Source organism: Anguilla rostrata, chromosome 2 (assembly GCF_018555375.3).
Source record: "Anguilla rostrata isolate EN2019 chromosome 2, ASM1855537v3, whole genome shotgun sequence".
In the NCBI taxonomy this organism is placed as follows: domain Eukaryota; kingdom Metazoa; phylum Chordata; class Actinopteri; order Anguilliformes; family Anguillidae; genus Anguilla; species Anguilla rostrata.
The window spans coordinates 37,395,916-37,413,597 of record NC_057934.1 but is presented as its reverse complement, the minus strand read 5'-3'; the positions used below and the strand labels follow the sequence as shown (position 1 = coordinate 37,413,597).

At 41.8% G+C, this 17,682-nt stretch overlaps 1 protein-coding gene across 1 annotated transcript in view; it reads right to left on the bottom strand.

Moving 5' to 3' along the window:
- The window catches only part of lrp2b (low density lipoprotein receptor-related protein 2b), a 57,815-nt gene extending 40,914 nt beyond the window's left edge, over window positions 1-16,901 (bottom strand). Inside the window, exons 1-24 of the mRNA XM_064321960.1 lie at window positions 16,666-16,901; window positions 15,343-15,453; window positions 15,102-15,224; window positions 14,455-14,571; window positions 13,664-13,774; window positions 13,228-13,341; window positions 12,688-12,804; window positions 11,541-11,684; window positions 10,574-10,690; window positions 10,259-10,387; window positions 9,922-10,091; window positions 9,583-9,806; window positions 8,467-8,673; window positions 6,168-6,370; window positions 5,860-6,000; window positions 5,319-5,528; window positions 4,536-4,728; window positions 3,630-3,755; window positions 3,283-3,413; window positions 3,057-3,194; window positions 2,232-2,513; window positions 1,440-1,679; window positions 443-565; window positions 128-244 (exon numbers count right to left, since the gene is read on the bottom strand). Of these exons, the coding sequence (XP_064178030.1) occupies window positions 128-244; window positions 443-565; window positions 1,440-1,679; window positions 2,232-2,513; window positions 3,057-3,194; window positions 3,283-3,413; window positions 3,630-3,755; window positions 4,536-4,728; window positions 5,319-5,528; window positions 5,860-6,000; window positions 6,168-6,370; window positions 8,467-8,673; window positions 9,583-9,806; window positions 9,922-10,091; window positions 10,259-10,387; window positions 10,574-10,690; window positions 11,541-11,684; window positions 12,688-12,804; window positions 13,228-13,341; window positions 13,664-13,774; window positions 14,455-14,571; window positions 15,102-15,224; window positions 15,343-15,453; window positions 16,666-16,747 (3,670 nt within the window). The 5' untranslated portion in view covers window positions 16,748-16,901. The remainder of the gene's footprint in view (window positions 1-127; window positions 245-442; window positions 566-1,439; window positions 1,680-2,231; window positions 2,514-3,056; window positions 3,195-3,282; window positions 3,414-3,629; window positions 3,756-4,535; window positions 4,729-5,318; window positions 5,529-5,859; window positions 6,001-6,167; window positions 6,371-8,466; window positions 8,674-9,582; window positions 9,807-9,921; window positions 10,092-10,258; window positions 10,388-10,573; window positions 10,691-11,540; window positions 11,685-12,687; window positions 12,805-13,227; window positions 13,342-13,663; window positions 13,775-14,454; window positions 14,572-15,101; window positions 15,225-15,342; window positions 15,454-16,665) is intronic.
- Window positions 16,902-17,682: the final 781 nt, after the last annotated feature.

Below are 17,682 nucleotides of genomic sequence, written 5' to 3'. Positions count from 1 at the left end.
AGGTAGGGGTTTTAGGAGGGTAGGGTTAGGGTTAGGGTTAGGTTGGGTAGGGTTAGGGGTTTTAGGGCAGACATTAGTATCCCATTGGCCCCCCTAATAACCACCCGGCCACACGGTATTTACTTACGGCACCCTCTCTCATCGGAGTGGTCTCTGCAGTCATAGACACCGTCGCACCGGTATATCTGGCTAACACACTGGTCTCCACTGGCACAGGGAAACTCGTTTGAGCTACAGGAAAACTCTGAGAAAATAAGAAGCATGAAACAGCCTGAGCACAGACAGTCCTACAGTGAGGAGAAATAAAATAAAACAGACACTGAGACACTTCCTACAATAGGGCAAATGCAGCACCAACAGCTTACATAGCCTGATGTATGTTTTGAGAGAGAGGGTGCAGTCAGTCTTTTGACCTGTGAAGAAAGAACAAAGAATCTCTCACCACAGTCCTTTTCATCGGATCCGTCTAAGCAGTCCTGGTCTCCATCACAGACAAAGGAGTTGTGGATGCAACGGTGATCTGGACACAGGAAGAATCCTGGGATGCAAGTGGTGATGGACGAGTCTGATAAGAGAAACGGAAAGATAAAGACATTTTCTTTCAGCATTTTGGATTTTTGCTGGCTCTAAGTATTGATAAATATGAGAAAGATGGGAAGGTTTGGCGAGAGCTAGAATGTCATTGTATGCTGTAGTATTAAGATTTCCCTTCACCAGAAAAACAGGGTCTAGACCAAATAATGAAAAACAGCCCCAGTCCGTTATTCCTCCTCCACCAAACTTTACAGTTGGCACTATGTAATAGGGCAGGTAATGTTCTCCTGGCATTCGTTTGTCCATGGAGATTGCATGGCTGCATGCTTGTTTGTATGCACCTGTTAGCAATGGGTGTGGCTGAAGTAGCCAAACTCACTAATTAGAAGGGGTGTCCACTTACTTTGGGCCATGTAGTGTATATTCCATTAATTCAACTGGGTATTTGCTAAAAACAGTGTAAGCACCTCACACAAGGGTACAACAGCACAACAATTTTTATCCATGGCTCAAACCTACACCCTTTCAGTTACCTTACACTATACTTCCACTCATATATATGAAAGGCTGATACAGTATAGCACCACAGAAACTGTGCACACTTAAACTGTTAGATTATGTTGAATATTAAACATCAGGAATCATATGACTGCTATATTAAATAATACATACTACATATCCTAGGCTGAATTGCACAGAATTGGTTGATGGAGATATTATAAAAATAAGAAATCCATGTCCACGAAACCTCCTTAATTGTCTTAATTTCTGCATACATTTTAATAAATAATTAATGGACTATAAATATTATTCCTCGTACAATTACAATAAAATGCAGAGAATTCTCCCGCTCTCAAGGATTCAGATGGATTGGCTCCTCCCTGTCCTGGCGTCTCTATACTCACTGCAGTTCCTCTCATCTGAGCCGTCCCCACAGTCGTTGTCCGCGTCACACACCCAGCTGCTGGGGACACAGTTGCCGTTGGCACAGGCGAAGTGCGATGAGCCGCAGGTGGTCGGTCGCCGGGTGGGGCAGTTGTCCTCGTCCGTCCCATCTCCGCAGTCGTCCTGGCCATCACAGCGCCATGCGGAGGGGATGCAGCGCTTGTTCCCGCAGGTGAATGCGCGAGGGGAGCAGGTCATCCCTGTCGAGAGGACAAGGAGTAGGTGTAATGGTAACGTATTTCACCCTGTGTTTTTGTGTTCAATATATTACATTACATTACATGCATTTAGCAGACGCTCTAATCCAGAGCGATTTACACAGCTTTTTATATAGCATTTATATAGAAATAATATATAATGCAGGTTAAGTACCTTGCTCAAGGACACAATGGCAGTGTCCTACCTGGGAATCGAACCTGTGACCTTTACGTTACAAGACTAACTCCTATATATAGATCTGAGCATTGTATAAGCATCACTGTATGAAAAAAATGGCATCTGTGGTTTTATTGTGTGTAAGACCTGCCCCTGTGGTCCTTAGTGCTGAGAATGGGATGACACAGCTGTGGTTTTTAATAAAGACGAATGAAGACATTTATGCACACTGACACAGGCACAAACCTACAACACACATGCACATTTACAGACGCGGACACACAGGCCTACAAATATACACACACCTACAGACACACACACAGACCCACGCACACACAGGCGCACACTGATCCAGACACACACGCTCATCAGCTCACCTGAATCGGTGCAGTTGGTTTCGTCCGTGTTGTCTACGCAGTCCTGTTTGCCGTCACAGCGGTAGGAGTTGGGGATGCAGCGGCCCTCATCGCAGGGGAAGGAGTAGGACCCGCAGCTGGTGTCCGGCGGTGGCACCGAGTCGTCCTTCACGCAGTCGCGCTGGTTCTCCTGCAGCTTCATGCCATAGGGACAGCCACACACGCGACCGGACGTGGGCGTTGGGAAGCAGAAGTGACTGCAGCGGCCATTCGGGACGGGAGAATTGCATTTGCTGCCAAAATCTGTGCAGGAGAAACATTTAAACTCAACATTTTTTCTTTATCTTATAGCTCCCTTTATGAGTGATTCGCCATACAGAACACCAACATGGATGTTTCCTTTAACACATGGCAAACTGTGTATGAAAATGAATAGGAGAGAAGTTTTCAATTGTTATTCTATAGCACCTTTAACAGAGACACTCTCACAAAGACACTTTAATGAAAAAGAAGAAATAGGAAACATTTGTTCAGGAAATTTTAATAGAAAATGGGGCGACATAGCTCAGGAGGTAAGACCGATTGTCTGGCAGTCGGAGGGTTGCCAGTTCAAACCCCGCCCTGGGCGTGTCGAAGTGTCCTTGAGCAAGACACCTAACCCCTAACCCCTAACTGCTCTGGCGAATGAGAGGCATCAATTGTAAAGCGCTTTGGATAAAAGCACTATATAAATGCAGTCCATTTACCATTTACCAGAAAAGATGGGGTTTTTTTTCAGCTAGTATTTGATCCTAAATATTGAGCACATCACTGCGCTGAGGGAAGTGATTCCTGTCGTTTACTCACTGCTGTGAAGTGAAGCAGTGTAGGCCTTTACGCTCATTATCCCGTAGATGCCCTGCCGGATGGGGACGATGTTTCCCCCATCTCTTTTCCGCAGGCGGAACACCGCCCTCGTCCTCCAGTCGGACACGAAAAGGTGATCTGAGGGAGAGAAGCACAAGCGCAATGATAAGAGAGAGGCAATCATGATCAAAATGAGCCTCTGATTTCCAGAGGTGGATGTCCCCACCTGTGTGGATGGTGAGGGAGAATGGCTCGGTGATCTGTCCGATGTTGGGGAAAGTCTGCCTGTCCTGACCGTGCAGGTCAACGTGTTCAATCTTATCCAGGAGTGCATCCACCCAGTAGACCCGGTCCAACCTTGGGGATGGAGCCATACCAGAGAAAACCTGAGCATGGCAATTAATTAAACCAACCAATTCATAATGAATTACACGTGCAGTCATCATGCAATGAAACTGCACTACCTTTGATGATGAATCAACAGATCTAACTAAAACACACGCAGGCACATACATATCGAATAGCAATAAGAATGTCTGGTGCAGAAACAGACACGTGGGGCTTTCACCGTACATGTAGTCTACGGCAAGCCCATTGGGCCGACCCAGAGTGGTGTTGATGAGGGGAATTGCGTTGCTGCCATCTGGGAAGGCTCTCATGATCACAGCAGGGCGATACCAGTCCGACCAGAAAAGGTATCTGCAGGGGCACATGATTTCACACTAACATCAAATAGCATACCGTGGAAACCCTCTCTTTGAATTACCTTAAATAGAAGATAACATAACGTGGCATAATGATGAGAACAGGGCTTTCAGCCACACAATGCTTACCATTTTTCTTAACCACTAAAGTGTACCTAGTGATCAGTTTACCTACAAACTAGATAGTATCTTGTACCATATCAAGCCTGGTCTTGAAAACTCCCTTTGCTACATGACCTGGCAAGCTATTCCACACAATGACTACTCTCTGTGTGAATGAATACTTACCTACCTAATGTCTGTGAGGAATTCACTTTTTGCTAATTTACATTTATGTGCCCTCATTCTACTAACTAAAATTAACCTGAAGAATCTCTTGTAGCTCACTTTGTTAATTCCTTTTATGGATTTAAAAGCCTCACTCAAAATGCCCTAAGTCTCATTTAACTAAGCTTGAAGAGGTTAAGCATTTTAAGTCCTTCCGCATAACATATCTTTCATACCAGAAACCAATTTGGTTGCCCTTCTTTGAACCTTTTCCAGAGCTTCTATATCTTTATTTTAGTATGCTTCCACAACTGCACACAATACTCTAAGTGTGGTCTGACAAAGGTGTTGTATAAGATAAGTATAACTTCCTAGGATTCATACTCAATACTGTTAGCTATATATAACTATGTATATAACTATAAGGTTCCAGGTCAAGTGACACGTTGTCTTTTAAATATCAAATGCATGACAGCAGCATGTCTTCCTGCAGCATTCGATGGCTCACCCAGCACTGGGGTGCACTGCAATGCCCCGAGGATTTTTCAGGCCCGTCACGATGTCCCGTCGAGACTTGTCCGTCACCTTGAATGCAACGATCGTCCGGTAGGAGGGGGATGTCCAGAACAGAATCTTGGAGGTCCAGTCGTATGCCATGGATTCAACCGTTCCAATTCTGTAGCCTGTCAGGATCTGCTGACCTGTAGTACAACAATGTTAAACAACACTCTCGCAACCACAACAGACACTCAACTCACCACTGAGAGGATGATTTAGCATGCTGACAGGGTCATGCCTGTTTCCTCTTGCAAGCTCTGGTGTCTCATTTATATCAGGTTTACACTTTAATCTTCAGTTTAAAAGAACTCTCTTTCTGGGCACAAATATATATATAATATTTTTATATTGGCATAGTCTGCTGGCTATCAGGCTTTTGAATTTTGAATATTGTTACAGACTATCCTTGTTGGCTCTTTTTTTGGTGGGAGGAGGGGTGGATATGCACTGCACAATAAAACAATGATCTTTAACAATGGACACATACTGACGTATACATATGGAAGCTGCTTACTCTTCAAAAACTTTTAACTGCTTCGTATATGTATATTTTTTGAGTAAGATTAATGGAATTGGCAAGTTAAGAGAAGTTTTACTTGGATTACTATTTTCCCACAATTCTCTTCAATTGATATATGATGGAAGAAGTCCCTGAACCCATTTGAACCTATGAAATGAGCCGGTGGCTTGAAAATCAAACCCATGCAGTCCAGAATGTGGGTCTCAGACTCACTCGTGCCATTGATAGCCGCCTTGTAAATGAGTGCCCTGGTCCTGTCATTGTAGAAAACAGCTTCCTCGTTCCCATCATACTCCACAGCAGAGGAGGAGAAGGTGGCCCCCAGGCCACTAAGGGGGAGGATCACGTCCTCTTGCATGGACTGGTTCAATGGGATGCCCCGTACCGCTGTCTGTGTTGCCACCAACAGGAAGTCTGTCAACTCTGATGGCAAGAAAAAAAGGAAAAGAGGAGACCTCAAAAAATTGAAATATGACACGCATTTGCTGCAGGTCACCAACCAGAGACAGGATATTAGAAAAGAACAGAAGAAACTTGCAATAGACTAATGCTACTGAAAAGAATGTAAGTGTCTTCATGTAGCTTCACTTCTGAAGCTCATAACCTTTAAAACAGATCCCATTGCTAGTTCTTTTAACTGAAACCCATCACACAAATGGTAACTTTCCTTTCTGGATACCCTAAAGATACAGCATGCCGACAGCTGTAGCCCTCTGTCACACCAGTCCCTTCCCAAGTGTACGCTGTGACTCACTGAAACAGGAGTGGCGGTCGGGCTGCAGATCGTAGCCTAGGCGACACTTGCAGCGGAATCCCAGCCCATCATTGTCAGTGCGGTGGCTCAGCACGCAGATGTGCTCGCAGCCCCCGTTGTGGCGGCCGCAGGGGTTCTTCACTATGAGGAGAAAGGGAGGGGGAGAAACACAGAGTGGTAAAAGCAATGCCGCAAGCAAAACTACAGAAGACACATATACATAAATTGGGTATATGACAAAATCAAACTTTCTGGGTTCAACATTGGACATCCTATTCATCATCATTTTTCACGCAGATTTTTCTCACCAACAGGTTGTAGGACGCCATGTGAGACCACAATGTGACCGGGGCGGCTTGTGGTGCGGTACAAGAGTTTTGGGTTGCTCCCGTTGAACCTGTTGGCCTGTACGACACCCATCTTAGTCCAGTCTGTGAAGAAGACGTGGTTCTCGAAAACGGACAGGCCATACGGGTGTGGAACCTGAGTACCTCCATTCAGTACTGTTTTCCTGAAAGATGAGAACCGCTGTCATTTTACTGGCAACAACACTGTCACTGTTGCTGTGCCACAAAATACAGCATGCTTTGTCTTTAGACTATGGTGAAATTAGCTGATGCTGTATATGTAAAACCTGGAAACAGAGTCCTAAAAATATTGAAACATGTAGTGGGATTATATTCCTGAACTAGACAATTCCTGCAGAAATTGTGAAGTGTGGTTGCCGCCAACGCAAAGTCGACTTTGTGCTGAATAGAGTGAACAGTTTCTGTAGTATAAGCAGAAACAGAGTATTGTGTACGTGCTATAACATAACGGCAACGAGTTGATTTGCGACACATAGCCTATATTCAGAGCTAAATTATCCCTTCATCAAAACTTGAGATCTCAGTGTTTTACTCACCGTATGCGGTGACGAGTGACGGCGAATCATAATGCTAGCTGGCATGTTCAGAAGACCTTGGAAAAACCCTATGTCTACACTGCGTGATCGCACCATTTTAAAAAGCAAGACATGGCTAGGGAGATTCATTTGATTGACTTATGGTTTTGAGTGAATTTCAGCTCATTGTAACCATGCAACATACAACTAAAAACACTTAATTGGGCAGTAATTCAGAGTTTAATCTGTTACTTTAGAGACCAACTCATAGACAGAGGATAGTAGCCGATTACGTGTTAGCCGAGTCAAATTTTCAAGACCGAAAATGAGACGAGAAATAGGCCTATGTGTTAGAAATTTAATTCATTTTAAATACAGCTTCTGTGAATAAGTATCGGCTGGTAACAAGTAGTACTAGCTTCTGTTGTAATGAGGGGTACATCAACAGACAAGCGGAGTTGTGTACTGTAGCAAACGCGTCGGGGTGAGAAAACGTTGCTGTCACTGCTAGAAAGAATGCGTAATGCATCTATAATGAGACGAACCTTTCGGATACGACGGCATATAAAACCGTATTACAAAAGTAAAATTTGACATATTATACATAATGAAAGCTTATTCTGTCACCTATTGGATCGATGAAGTGTAGATCAAGCCAGATTGTACTACAAAGTTCGACAACACCCAAAGCAACATGTGTGGTATTACAAGATGACATCGTTTTCTGGAGTAAGACCGGACCAGAAGCTGCTGTTGTTGACGGCGTTGTTGCACTTTTTAGTACAGTCTGGCTTTATTGAGAATTCATTCATTCAGTAGGTGAGAGTATAAGCTTTCTAACCACGTATAACACGTCTAATTTTGGTTTTGGAATATCGGTTTTAGGTCAACTGAAAGTTTTCTCATCATCGCATTAAATGCATTCACTCTTTGTTAGCACTAGCATTCAAAGACGCTGCACCTGACGAAACGTTGTCAACAAATTTGCGTAATATCTTGTGAAATATTAATATTATTGAGGACTTCTGGGTATGCCTAAGCCATATGTTTGTTGATATACCTAGCTGACAGCGTTTTCATTTGTAATTTTGCATTTGGAATACCGTTTTATCGCGTTCACTTCCACATTCAGCTCTATCCTTTCTGGTGGTTAAGTCGCCAGGAAACCTCATTTGAACACAATCCATACATGTACGTCTTCGTCAAGGTCTTATCTACATTGTGGTATACAGGATTTGAGGTTCACGAATGTGTGTTTTCTGTAATTACGACAAAAAGGGAGATATGCACCGTCTCTGGGTTCTGAATACCCAGTAGATAAACCAGGTGAAAACGTATCACGCGTGCAAAGCCGACCAATGCTGTAACTTCATCACTCACATGTGAATGATGTCACAGTCCCCATTCATTCTCTATGGGAAAAATTGCCCCAAAAAAGTCATATTTCTCAAAAACCGTGCAGCGAGCCTTTCCATAAAGTAATAGCACACCATTCCCAATCGCGCTGCTCGATTTGACATATTGCACGTGTATGTGGCGCGAAAACTGTGGGAGGAGTAGCGGTCCAAAAAATGTGAGGAATAATAAATAATAAGAATATGTGAGATAATAGTAGTGTGATTGCCTAAGGCAACCACACGAAAAAACTACAGCAGCCTGTGAAATGTAGACTTTGAAAAGGCTAGGACTCCAATCATCTACAGGCATGCTTCCTCCCACACTACCTTTCCAGGCCAATGTAGGTGACCGTCTCCACCACATCAAAATGGCTGTCCGCCCAGTACACTCTCTGGGTAACGATATCCAGGGTGATGCCAGAAGGAGCACCCAGCCTGGTCTTGACCAAGTCCACCCGGTTGCTGCCATCCATGAAGGCCCTCTCCAGCTTGACCTCTTCATTGCTGTAGCCCTTGTCAGTGAAGAACATGTACCTGAGATGCACAGAGGGCAGAACATCATCTAATGTTCACTTCATTGCACAGGGTCTCACTGCAGACAATGAACTATATGAAGTATTCACTTTACAAATAGTAATCCTAATGTCAGTACATTAATAATTCATTGCATTCTGGGTCCAGAACATAAGAGTTCCCTCAAAAGGTGATCAATGCCTAAAAGATTATCAATGATGCATACTTATAATTAGCATTCAGCATTAAAACTAATATGGATTTTTAAATCCATTTGTGTCCACCTGGAACCACAATGTCTCCATATGTCTCCATATGAAAATTAATGTCTGGAAAAGTATCGGGTTCAACTGTAACACAACCACACATAAATGTGCCATCTGTTGCTGTTGAGCAGGACAGAATGACAAATCCAACCAAATATCAGAAAGTAAAAAGTATCCATGGGTGGTTACTAAGCCATTCAAGTTCAAGATTACCTAAAGGGTCTATGCAACATTGCCTTTAAACATAGCATTATTTAAAATGTTATTTTAAATTGCTTTTAAAAATGTGAATTCTGTAAAAATGTTTGTGAAATAATAACATTAGCTCAGCATGACTACATGATAGATGTTTAAAACTGTTTTCATATAGTATATCACACAAATATATCATCACAAATATGTTGAACGCACATTTGAAAATGAGATTCCACAGATAAAATAGTCAAGTCCTTGTAATTTACAAATAACTTTTTCCAAAAAAAAAATATTTTAAAAACATTAATGTTTAAAGATATAAATGTTAAACATGGCTGTCACATCTTTGTCAATGAGATATAATGCATTATAAATTATAGAGAGAATTATAAAGATTAAATACTTATGGAGGCTTTGACTTTAAACACCACTCTACATTTAGGGTTATGATACATGTCGCTCGGCTCACCCAACTGTGGAGTCTAGTGCCAGTCCATGGGGGGCCAAGAGGTTCTCTCCAATCAGAGTGACTCGGTTCCCCCCGCTGAAGTCACACAGGTCAATTCGGTCCACTGAACTCTCGACCACGTACAGCTTGAAATTGATCCAGTCCACGGCAATGTTTTCAGGACTGTTCACCGCAACTGACAGCACCTCCTTCAGGTCCCCCCCATCATAATTCACTGAGTAGACCTGGAGTGACACGAGATCACCATGAGGATATCGTGTGCAGGAAGTGGCTGGGTACTGTAAGGGTGACTGAAGCCAGTGGATGAAATCCAAAGGCAACAGCAGTATCTCTGCGAACCTTCTTATTGACAGTGTCGGTCCAGAAGACCCGCCGTCTGTGCCAGTGGAATGCCACGCCCATGGCTCGGCCCTTGTTCTCTGATTGGGCCAGGGTCCTAACAAGCCGCCCGTGCACATCCGCCATCATCACATCCTGGCCATTGGAGAAGATAAGCTGAGGGAGGCCATCTTACAGGGGGAAGAGAAATAGGTTAAGGATCAGACTATTGCAGGTCAAACAATTCAATTAAAGACTGTAAATAAATGATCTATAGGTTAGTGTATGGAGGACTGTGAGTGATGATGTCGTGAACACTTATGCCATGGGGTATGAGGGGCTGCTTTATTTACTCTACCTGACACATTTGCCCGGCAAATGTGCCCCTGTTCCAGGAAGTACCCATTTGCGCAGCTGCAGCGATGTGTGCCAGGGCGATCCTCACAGAAATGGTCACAGATACCCCAGATTTTGCAGTCATTATAGTCTGGAAAACACATCCAGGGCATCACTTCCAATCACCACCAACCAGTACATTGTCATACTGCTGATCATGTCAATTCCATAATGTGTTGATTGAAAGCACTTTGAACCATAATATGCTTTCAACTTTGATCGGTTGTGATTGCATGCCAGACTTTATAGTGCTTTTCCACACGTAAGAGGGACTCACCGACACAGGTGCGACTGTCATTAGCCACAACGAAGCCGTCAGGACAGTAACAGGCCCCGCCCATTGGGGTGGCGTGACAGTGGTACTCACAGCTTAGTGCAGAGCACTGCTCCAGACCTGAAGGAATGACCAAGAGGAGCTTGTGCTGACCCCGTCGCAACTGTTTCACAGCACTACTCCCACTGAATTCCCCCATGACCTCTTTGGTAAAGCTATAAATTCATAGGCAATCAGGTAATTGTATCGTATAAAACCTGACTTGGACCAGACAGCCAATGTACTGCAGGTCTGAGATAGGGGTTTCATGGGGATTGAGTACATTTACAGACAACCACATCATCTCAGGTATGTAAATTTCGAGTTGTTACTCAAGGGGTCACAGGAAAGACTGGGGCAGGGAAATAACTTTAGAAAAGGTCACTGTAAAAATCCTACTGGGAAAGATAAACAGGAAGATTTACAACCAAAAAGATAATAATGAATGCAAGTCATGAGTCACTTATGAGGTGAAACAATAAAATAATAAAGTGTACAGCCTTATCCCTTGGCCTAAGATTATAATCTGTAATAAAACGCAACATCCGGGAGACTGCCTTTTTGTAAGAGAGCAGTCTGTCACTTTGAAGATACATAATGTATTTTAGATACACACGCACACACTCATGCATACAAACACCACATATAAAACATTCCAATGTTTATCTGACAAGGATGGATACAGCTGACTTGGTGACGGCGAGGGGAGGGAGGTGGGGAGGGTGATGGCCTCCTGTGAGTCACCAAATAAATAATAGCATAAATAAATACCAATAATGGACTGTGTTACTATAACAAATAACAGTGCACTTACAATACAATCATGTACCTCACATTTCACTACAAATGAACTGTTATTGTAACTGACCCTGAAAGGTTCTGATGGCTGCATTACTTTGTATTATCGTGCTGTGGAAATGTATGGACTCACTGCAGGTCAGCTGGGCAGTTGCATTGGTCTCGTCTGCTCCATTGGGACAGTCAGCGTGTCCGTCACATACCTTGCCTATGGGCACGCAGAGAGGAGCACCTGGGCATGCCCACTCTCCAGGGTAACAGTCTCGAGAGTTGCTATCTGAAAATGCATAAGTGCACATATGCATTCACATACTACTGAGATAATACCTTTAAATCTGACACTATTTAGTGTGCAGGGTTTTAAAATGGTCTCATTTTAAGTTATAGACCAACAGTGCCGTGGGGACAGTTCTGAGCAAATCATTTAAAATTCTATTCTTTTCGTAAACATGGACAAAATTAATTACATCCAGAAAGGGATACGTCTGCCAAAAAGAAGAAAGCAAATGTCCTCTATACCCTAGAGGGAGTTTAAATAATATTACAGCATGTTTCTGTGAAGCGATAATGATCTATATACCAAATACCGATCATTACACAGTGTCTCTGATAAAACAGGACTTTGACATGTTTTAACTTTATACTAGTCACGAGCGTGAGCATAGATCATTTACCAAGTGTCACATGATTTTTGACTCAAAGAACTGGAGGAGACGAGGAACTGCATGAATAAGTGAATCTTTCCATGCGAGAACTATTTGTGGAAGATATTGTATCATTTTAGATTTTATGCATCAAGGTATGTGGGGCATATGGAAACTCCGAGAACTTTTGAGAGACTTGGACTGTCTGTTAATATCTTGTTAGCAATAGGATGCTAAAGACCTGCCTTTTTCACACATTTCATCCCATATTTAATCAAAAAATGCGATTAGTTCTCATATTTATCGAGTGTGAAATGGCGAGTCTGCGTAATGTACTGTATAAGCTATTCCAAAATGATAAATTTATGATGAAAATCTAAACGTTACAAGGACATTTTATTATTTAGTGATATTTTAACACAATTCAAACATTTAGCAAATGTGTCATCTCTTAATTTTCAGTTTTTGTATGTTAATTATTTAAAAATGTTTTATACATTTAATGAATATTTCACACGTTGTTGAATGTCTCATATACTGTACATAATCAATGTCGAATGCATGAAAAAAAATTGCTAAATGTATGAATCACATATTTTCCAGTGCCCAGGTGTACTTTCAGCATCTGAGTCTCACCACATCCACTCTCGTCGCTGTAGTCCCCGCAGTCATTGAAGCCGTCACAGACCCATTCCTGAGTGATGCACCGGCCGCTGGTGCAGGTGAACTGATTCCCACTGCAGCTCTGATATGCTGGGGATCAGAGAGAGCATGATCAGCGTCATTGAGGTCAGTTAGTCACCATAGATACTCACCTATAGAAAATAGTATAGTTCATATTTTATAGATCTTAAATAGAAAATAGTATAGTTCCTTTTTTATATTAAAACATTTTTACTAAGAGACTGCTGAGTTTTCATTTCTAATGGAAAGTCTATATTTTTTTCCAAAGGAGCTAATCAGAAACCTTATTTAAAATGTTCATTGTATATGTATTACATTAACAATATTAATGATAATAAACACACTGAACAGCATGTTGAATTTCCTGCTTCCTGGAATTTTGAATTTGGTAAGTATGCATCAATATGGCTGCAATAACTCACAAAATAATTCTGCAATGAACTGAAGTTGATGTGTCTGAACCATTATTCTGAGCGGCCTCTCTTTACTCACCACAGTCCTCCTCATCACTGTTATCTCCACAGTCATCCCAGTGGTCGCACACAAAGGACAGTGGGATGCAGTAACCATTCATGCACTGGTACTGGTGCATGGGGCAGTGCTGTGCTGTTGAAGGAAACCAATAGGATTATGGGAAATGCTACATTTTAGCTTGTGTGAGATTTTGGTTTAACATTGCCACAGTCAATTTAAATAATACTCACCTATTGGTATCACTGGCTTCTCTATAATAGCAAAACTATTTAGCGAAAGTTGTATGCGCACTATGAAACCTCAAAGTGTGTATATCTCTTGGATAGAGGATGAATAAACCTTTAGAGGACACACAGTCTACTTGAATGGAAGTTTTCTTTGTGTGTGTGCCTGTGGATGAGAGTTATAATATAAGTGTGGCTGCTGGATTGTTTGGCCTGAACTATGCACTTACTGCAGTTGTTCTCATCTGACCCGTCTCTGCAGTCCGGGATCCCATTGCAGTGCTGGGAGTTGTTGTAGCATGCTCCATTGGCACAGGTCTTTTCAGTGCAGCTGGGGTAGTCTGGAAAACATCATGCTGGACCTTTTACTTCCTTGTAATATCTACTTCCATGCACTTCATTATTGTCCAGCAAATGACTGTGTTTCTGTGAGGTTCCTTTCGTGAACCATGTTGTGGATTAATCTAAAAATAAAATAAAAGGCCAAGGAAAGTGCAGCTTGATCTCTATATCATCTATTCCTGGGGTTTATTGTATTTTATTTCAGATCCTGTTGAGTAACGCGAAAGAATTTCCCTGTAGCTGACAGCAATTGAACTGTGTAACATGGGGGAAGTGGATACCACACAATTATTACTCTGAAACCGTGAAGTATTTCAGCATACCACTATGAACAGTAGGAGCTATGGCAAGGTTTACAATATAATAGCCCCTATTACACTTCCACTGCTTCTGAAACTGCTGTGTTTTAATAGGCGTACATGAAAGTGACTGTTTTCCAGTTTAAAAAGACTGAAAAGCCGCCATAAATCTTGCTCAATCTCACTGCAACTGACAAAATCAGCACATTTCAAAAGACAAATAAATGACTGAGTGACAAACCTTGAGTGACATATGCTGAGTGAAAAATACTGAGGAACAGTAACATTTAATACATTTAGATCGATCATAATGAACAAGGTGAAGACCAGATTAAGCTGGATCTCCTGAAGCTTTCTGAGCAAGGAGGAATGAGGCTTACTGCAGTTTCTCTCGTCTGAATTGTCCACACAGTCCTGCACTCTGTCGCACGTGTACTTCTTTGGGATGCACTGGCCCTCCTGGCAAGTGAACTGGTCCGGGTTACAAGTACGACCAGCTGGAAAACACATACAGTAAGGGTACAGAATCAGAGCCCACCAAGACTAGATGCTGAGGTCTTTAATGAGTCATGTTAAATCTATGTGAATGCAGGGTCACATTGTGCAAATGCTACTCTGCAGTGGCTTTCACCTTATGCTACCCGCCAGGTGGGTCCTGAGAGTCAAGCAGTGATGTCACTATTTTGCATTTCCTATTCTGATGCTGTTCCCTTTTCAATATCCCCTATAGTGAACTCCACTATCAGAGATGAATGCTCTTGCCACTTAACTTATAATAAGCATTGCGTCCAGGGCCCAAATGGAGTCCATTTGCCACTAAGTGCACCTGGAGGCAGTACACTCTCTCTCATCATTAAACCATCTTGGGCCACACTGAATACAATCTGGCCACAAGGGCCAGTTATTATCACTGTCTGAATCTGGGCAATTTTATAGTCTCTGGGAGAGACAGTCCTGTGACAGACAAAGTGATCTGGGTCAGAATAATGGGAGGGCCTCCGGAGAGACGTGGCTTGCCCGTACGTACCGCAGGTCCGCTGTTCATCCGAGCCGTCGGCACAGTCCTCCTCGCCGTCACACACAAACAGGCTGGAGATGCACTCGCCTCCAGTCACACACTGGAACTCCCCTGCCCTGCAGGTAGGGGGCGCTGAAAGGCGCAGGGCACAATAAGCGCAAAAGCATTAAAGATGAACATTTCCTGCATCAGAGCACGGGCTGACTAAGCCAAATATGGCTGTACAGGTGTGCGCTGTCGGGAAACTCACGGCAGTTGAGCTCATCAGAGTCATCGATGCAGTCCTTGGTGCCGTCACACCGCCAGCTCTGGCTGATGCACTGGCCATTGGAGCACTGGAACTGGCCGCTCTCGCATTGGCCTGGATAGCAAGAGTCAGAACCACTAATGCCCCGTAGTTTGTCATGGACGTCACCCAGGCTCAACACCATAATTGTATGAATAGTCGCAAAAAGTAAGAATCATTCCGTGTCCCCTGTATAGCTTGAAGGCAGCGCATCTCGTACACCAACCATGTGGACAATGCCCCAAGCAGACATTTTAAATCCGTAATATTCCACTGAAAATAATCATAATACCGTATCTCAAATAGGAAGGAGTCTAAGAATCCACTTACTATTTAGTAAACTGGGTTTATACCTGCATAGACTGTCATTTTCACAGACATAAAATTCTAGAGTCAAGCTTTTAAAAATCTAAAGATTTGAGGTAGAGAACTGAGGTAGAACGTTACATAAAATCAATGCGTTTTAATAAGTATTGTCCCAGATTAGGAATTTAAATACACAGATAAACAATAATATAGAACCCCCCCCCCATTAATTATTATTATTATTATTATTATATTAGTAGAATATAATTGTCATGTTAATTCGAAGTTATTCGATCGGTGCATAAAGAATAGGAAATGATATTGTAGATCGTGCACCTCACTTGTACGCCCCAGTTGTGTTCATATTGTGAAAAAAACATGAATAGAATCTGATATAGTCACTTCAATTGTCTGTTTTAATGCATTTGACTTGGCATCATATTACTTCACATTTAAGGCATCTGCACAGATCACAGCTATACTGTAGCAAAGACCAAGTAGATAATGGATGTGGGATTGTTTTAATAATAAGCATGGATATGAACTTCTTAAATAAATGGGGAGAATCAAATGAACCAGCATATCTTTTCAGTAAACCCATTACATGTGTAAAATAGCTTGAGCTACATCTATGCATTGGATATGTGCTGCTTCAGACACCCCGATCCCAAAATCCTCCGATATCAGCTTAAAAATGTATTCAGTCTAATGAGGACTACATTTAGATGGTTGAAATCATATTCATCAAATATATATTGCTATGAACTATCTAGGGTAAACTATGGAATTCTTTAAGTACTTTTGTCTTGTGCCATCTTAAAAACATTGCCAATTTAAGAATCTTAACGAACCTTTAGATTTCATAATGATGCCGAAAAGGTGAGTGAAAGTGAAGGACAAATGCTGATTGAATCCAGGTGTTTTTCATCATGTGATTCATACCCATAGATTAAATTAGCATACATTAAATTTGATACATACCTTGAACAAATCCGGTCCCTTGACAAAGAAGTATTAACATAATAGACAAAAAACGAAGACCTAAACGGTCCATTCTGCACATTCCCTATTCTGCTTAACAGCCTTCCTGTTTTGGTTTTTAGGTAGGTAAGAAGAATAAAATCAATAAACACGCAGTGCCTCCAGTTTGTTCATCACTGAGTTCCTTCTCCAGTTGTTCCTCTGATGAAGAGCAACCAGCAAGTGGCATCGAGCCTTATGGATGAAAGTCCTTCACCCTGGGTCTTTAGACAGAAATTTCAGTTAAAAGACAAAGTATACTGTTTATGGCTCAGCAGTATTCATGTAAGATTAACTTTCGCTGGCTAAAATGCTGACAGCATCAGCAAAAAAATACATACACTCTAGCTGCCGTACAATGGAGTAAAATTGTTTGTTTGATATTCAAAAGTGTGTTTTTACTAAATGTTTGACAAATTGGAGTAACTTTTGAGAAAACAAGGTTATAGGTATATGTATCAGAGGGGGCATAGCAGTTGTATCTTTCAGAAAAGTACTTAACCTGAATTTTCTTATATACAATAAATAGGTGTGCTAACTTGTAATTATGTTCTTAGATTGGAATGAAATATATAGTTAAGATTAAGAATGTCTCATGTTCGATGTTAATCTATCGTCAATTTATGGTTCATGAAAAAACTTTGTGTTTTCTGCTTTTAAAATATATCCCCTTTTTATTTATCTGGGAAGTCCAAGCCTGCGAGACAAAACATTATTTTGTTTGAACCAAGGGGTAGCCCATAAATACTGGACTCGAATCTACACATCAAAAACTTGCTCTTTGATGGTTGATTGATAAATGCATGGTTCATACAACCAAAGAGTTAGCTGTAGATATATTAGAAACATAATGTTCCTTATAATAAGTGACTATCCTAAAATCTGTTTTCTTTCATAGGATATAAAAATGTGTTTTCCAGAATAAATTCAAGAGCCATGTATTGTACTGTTTTATCAGTTTATTTCAATGGCTACCTG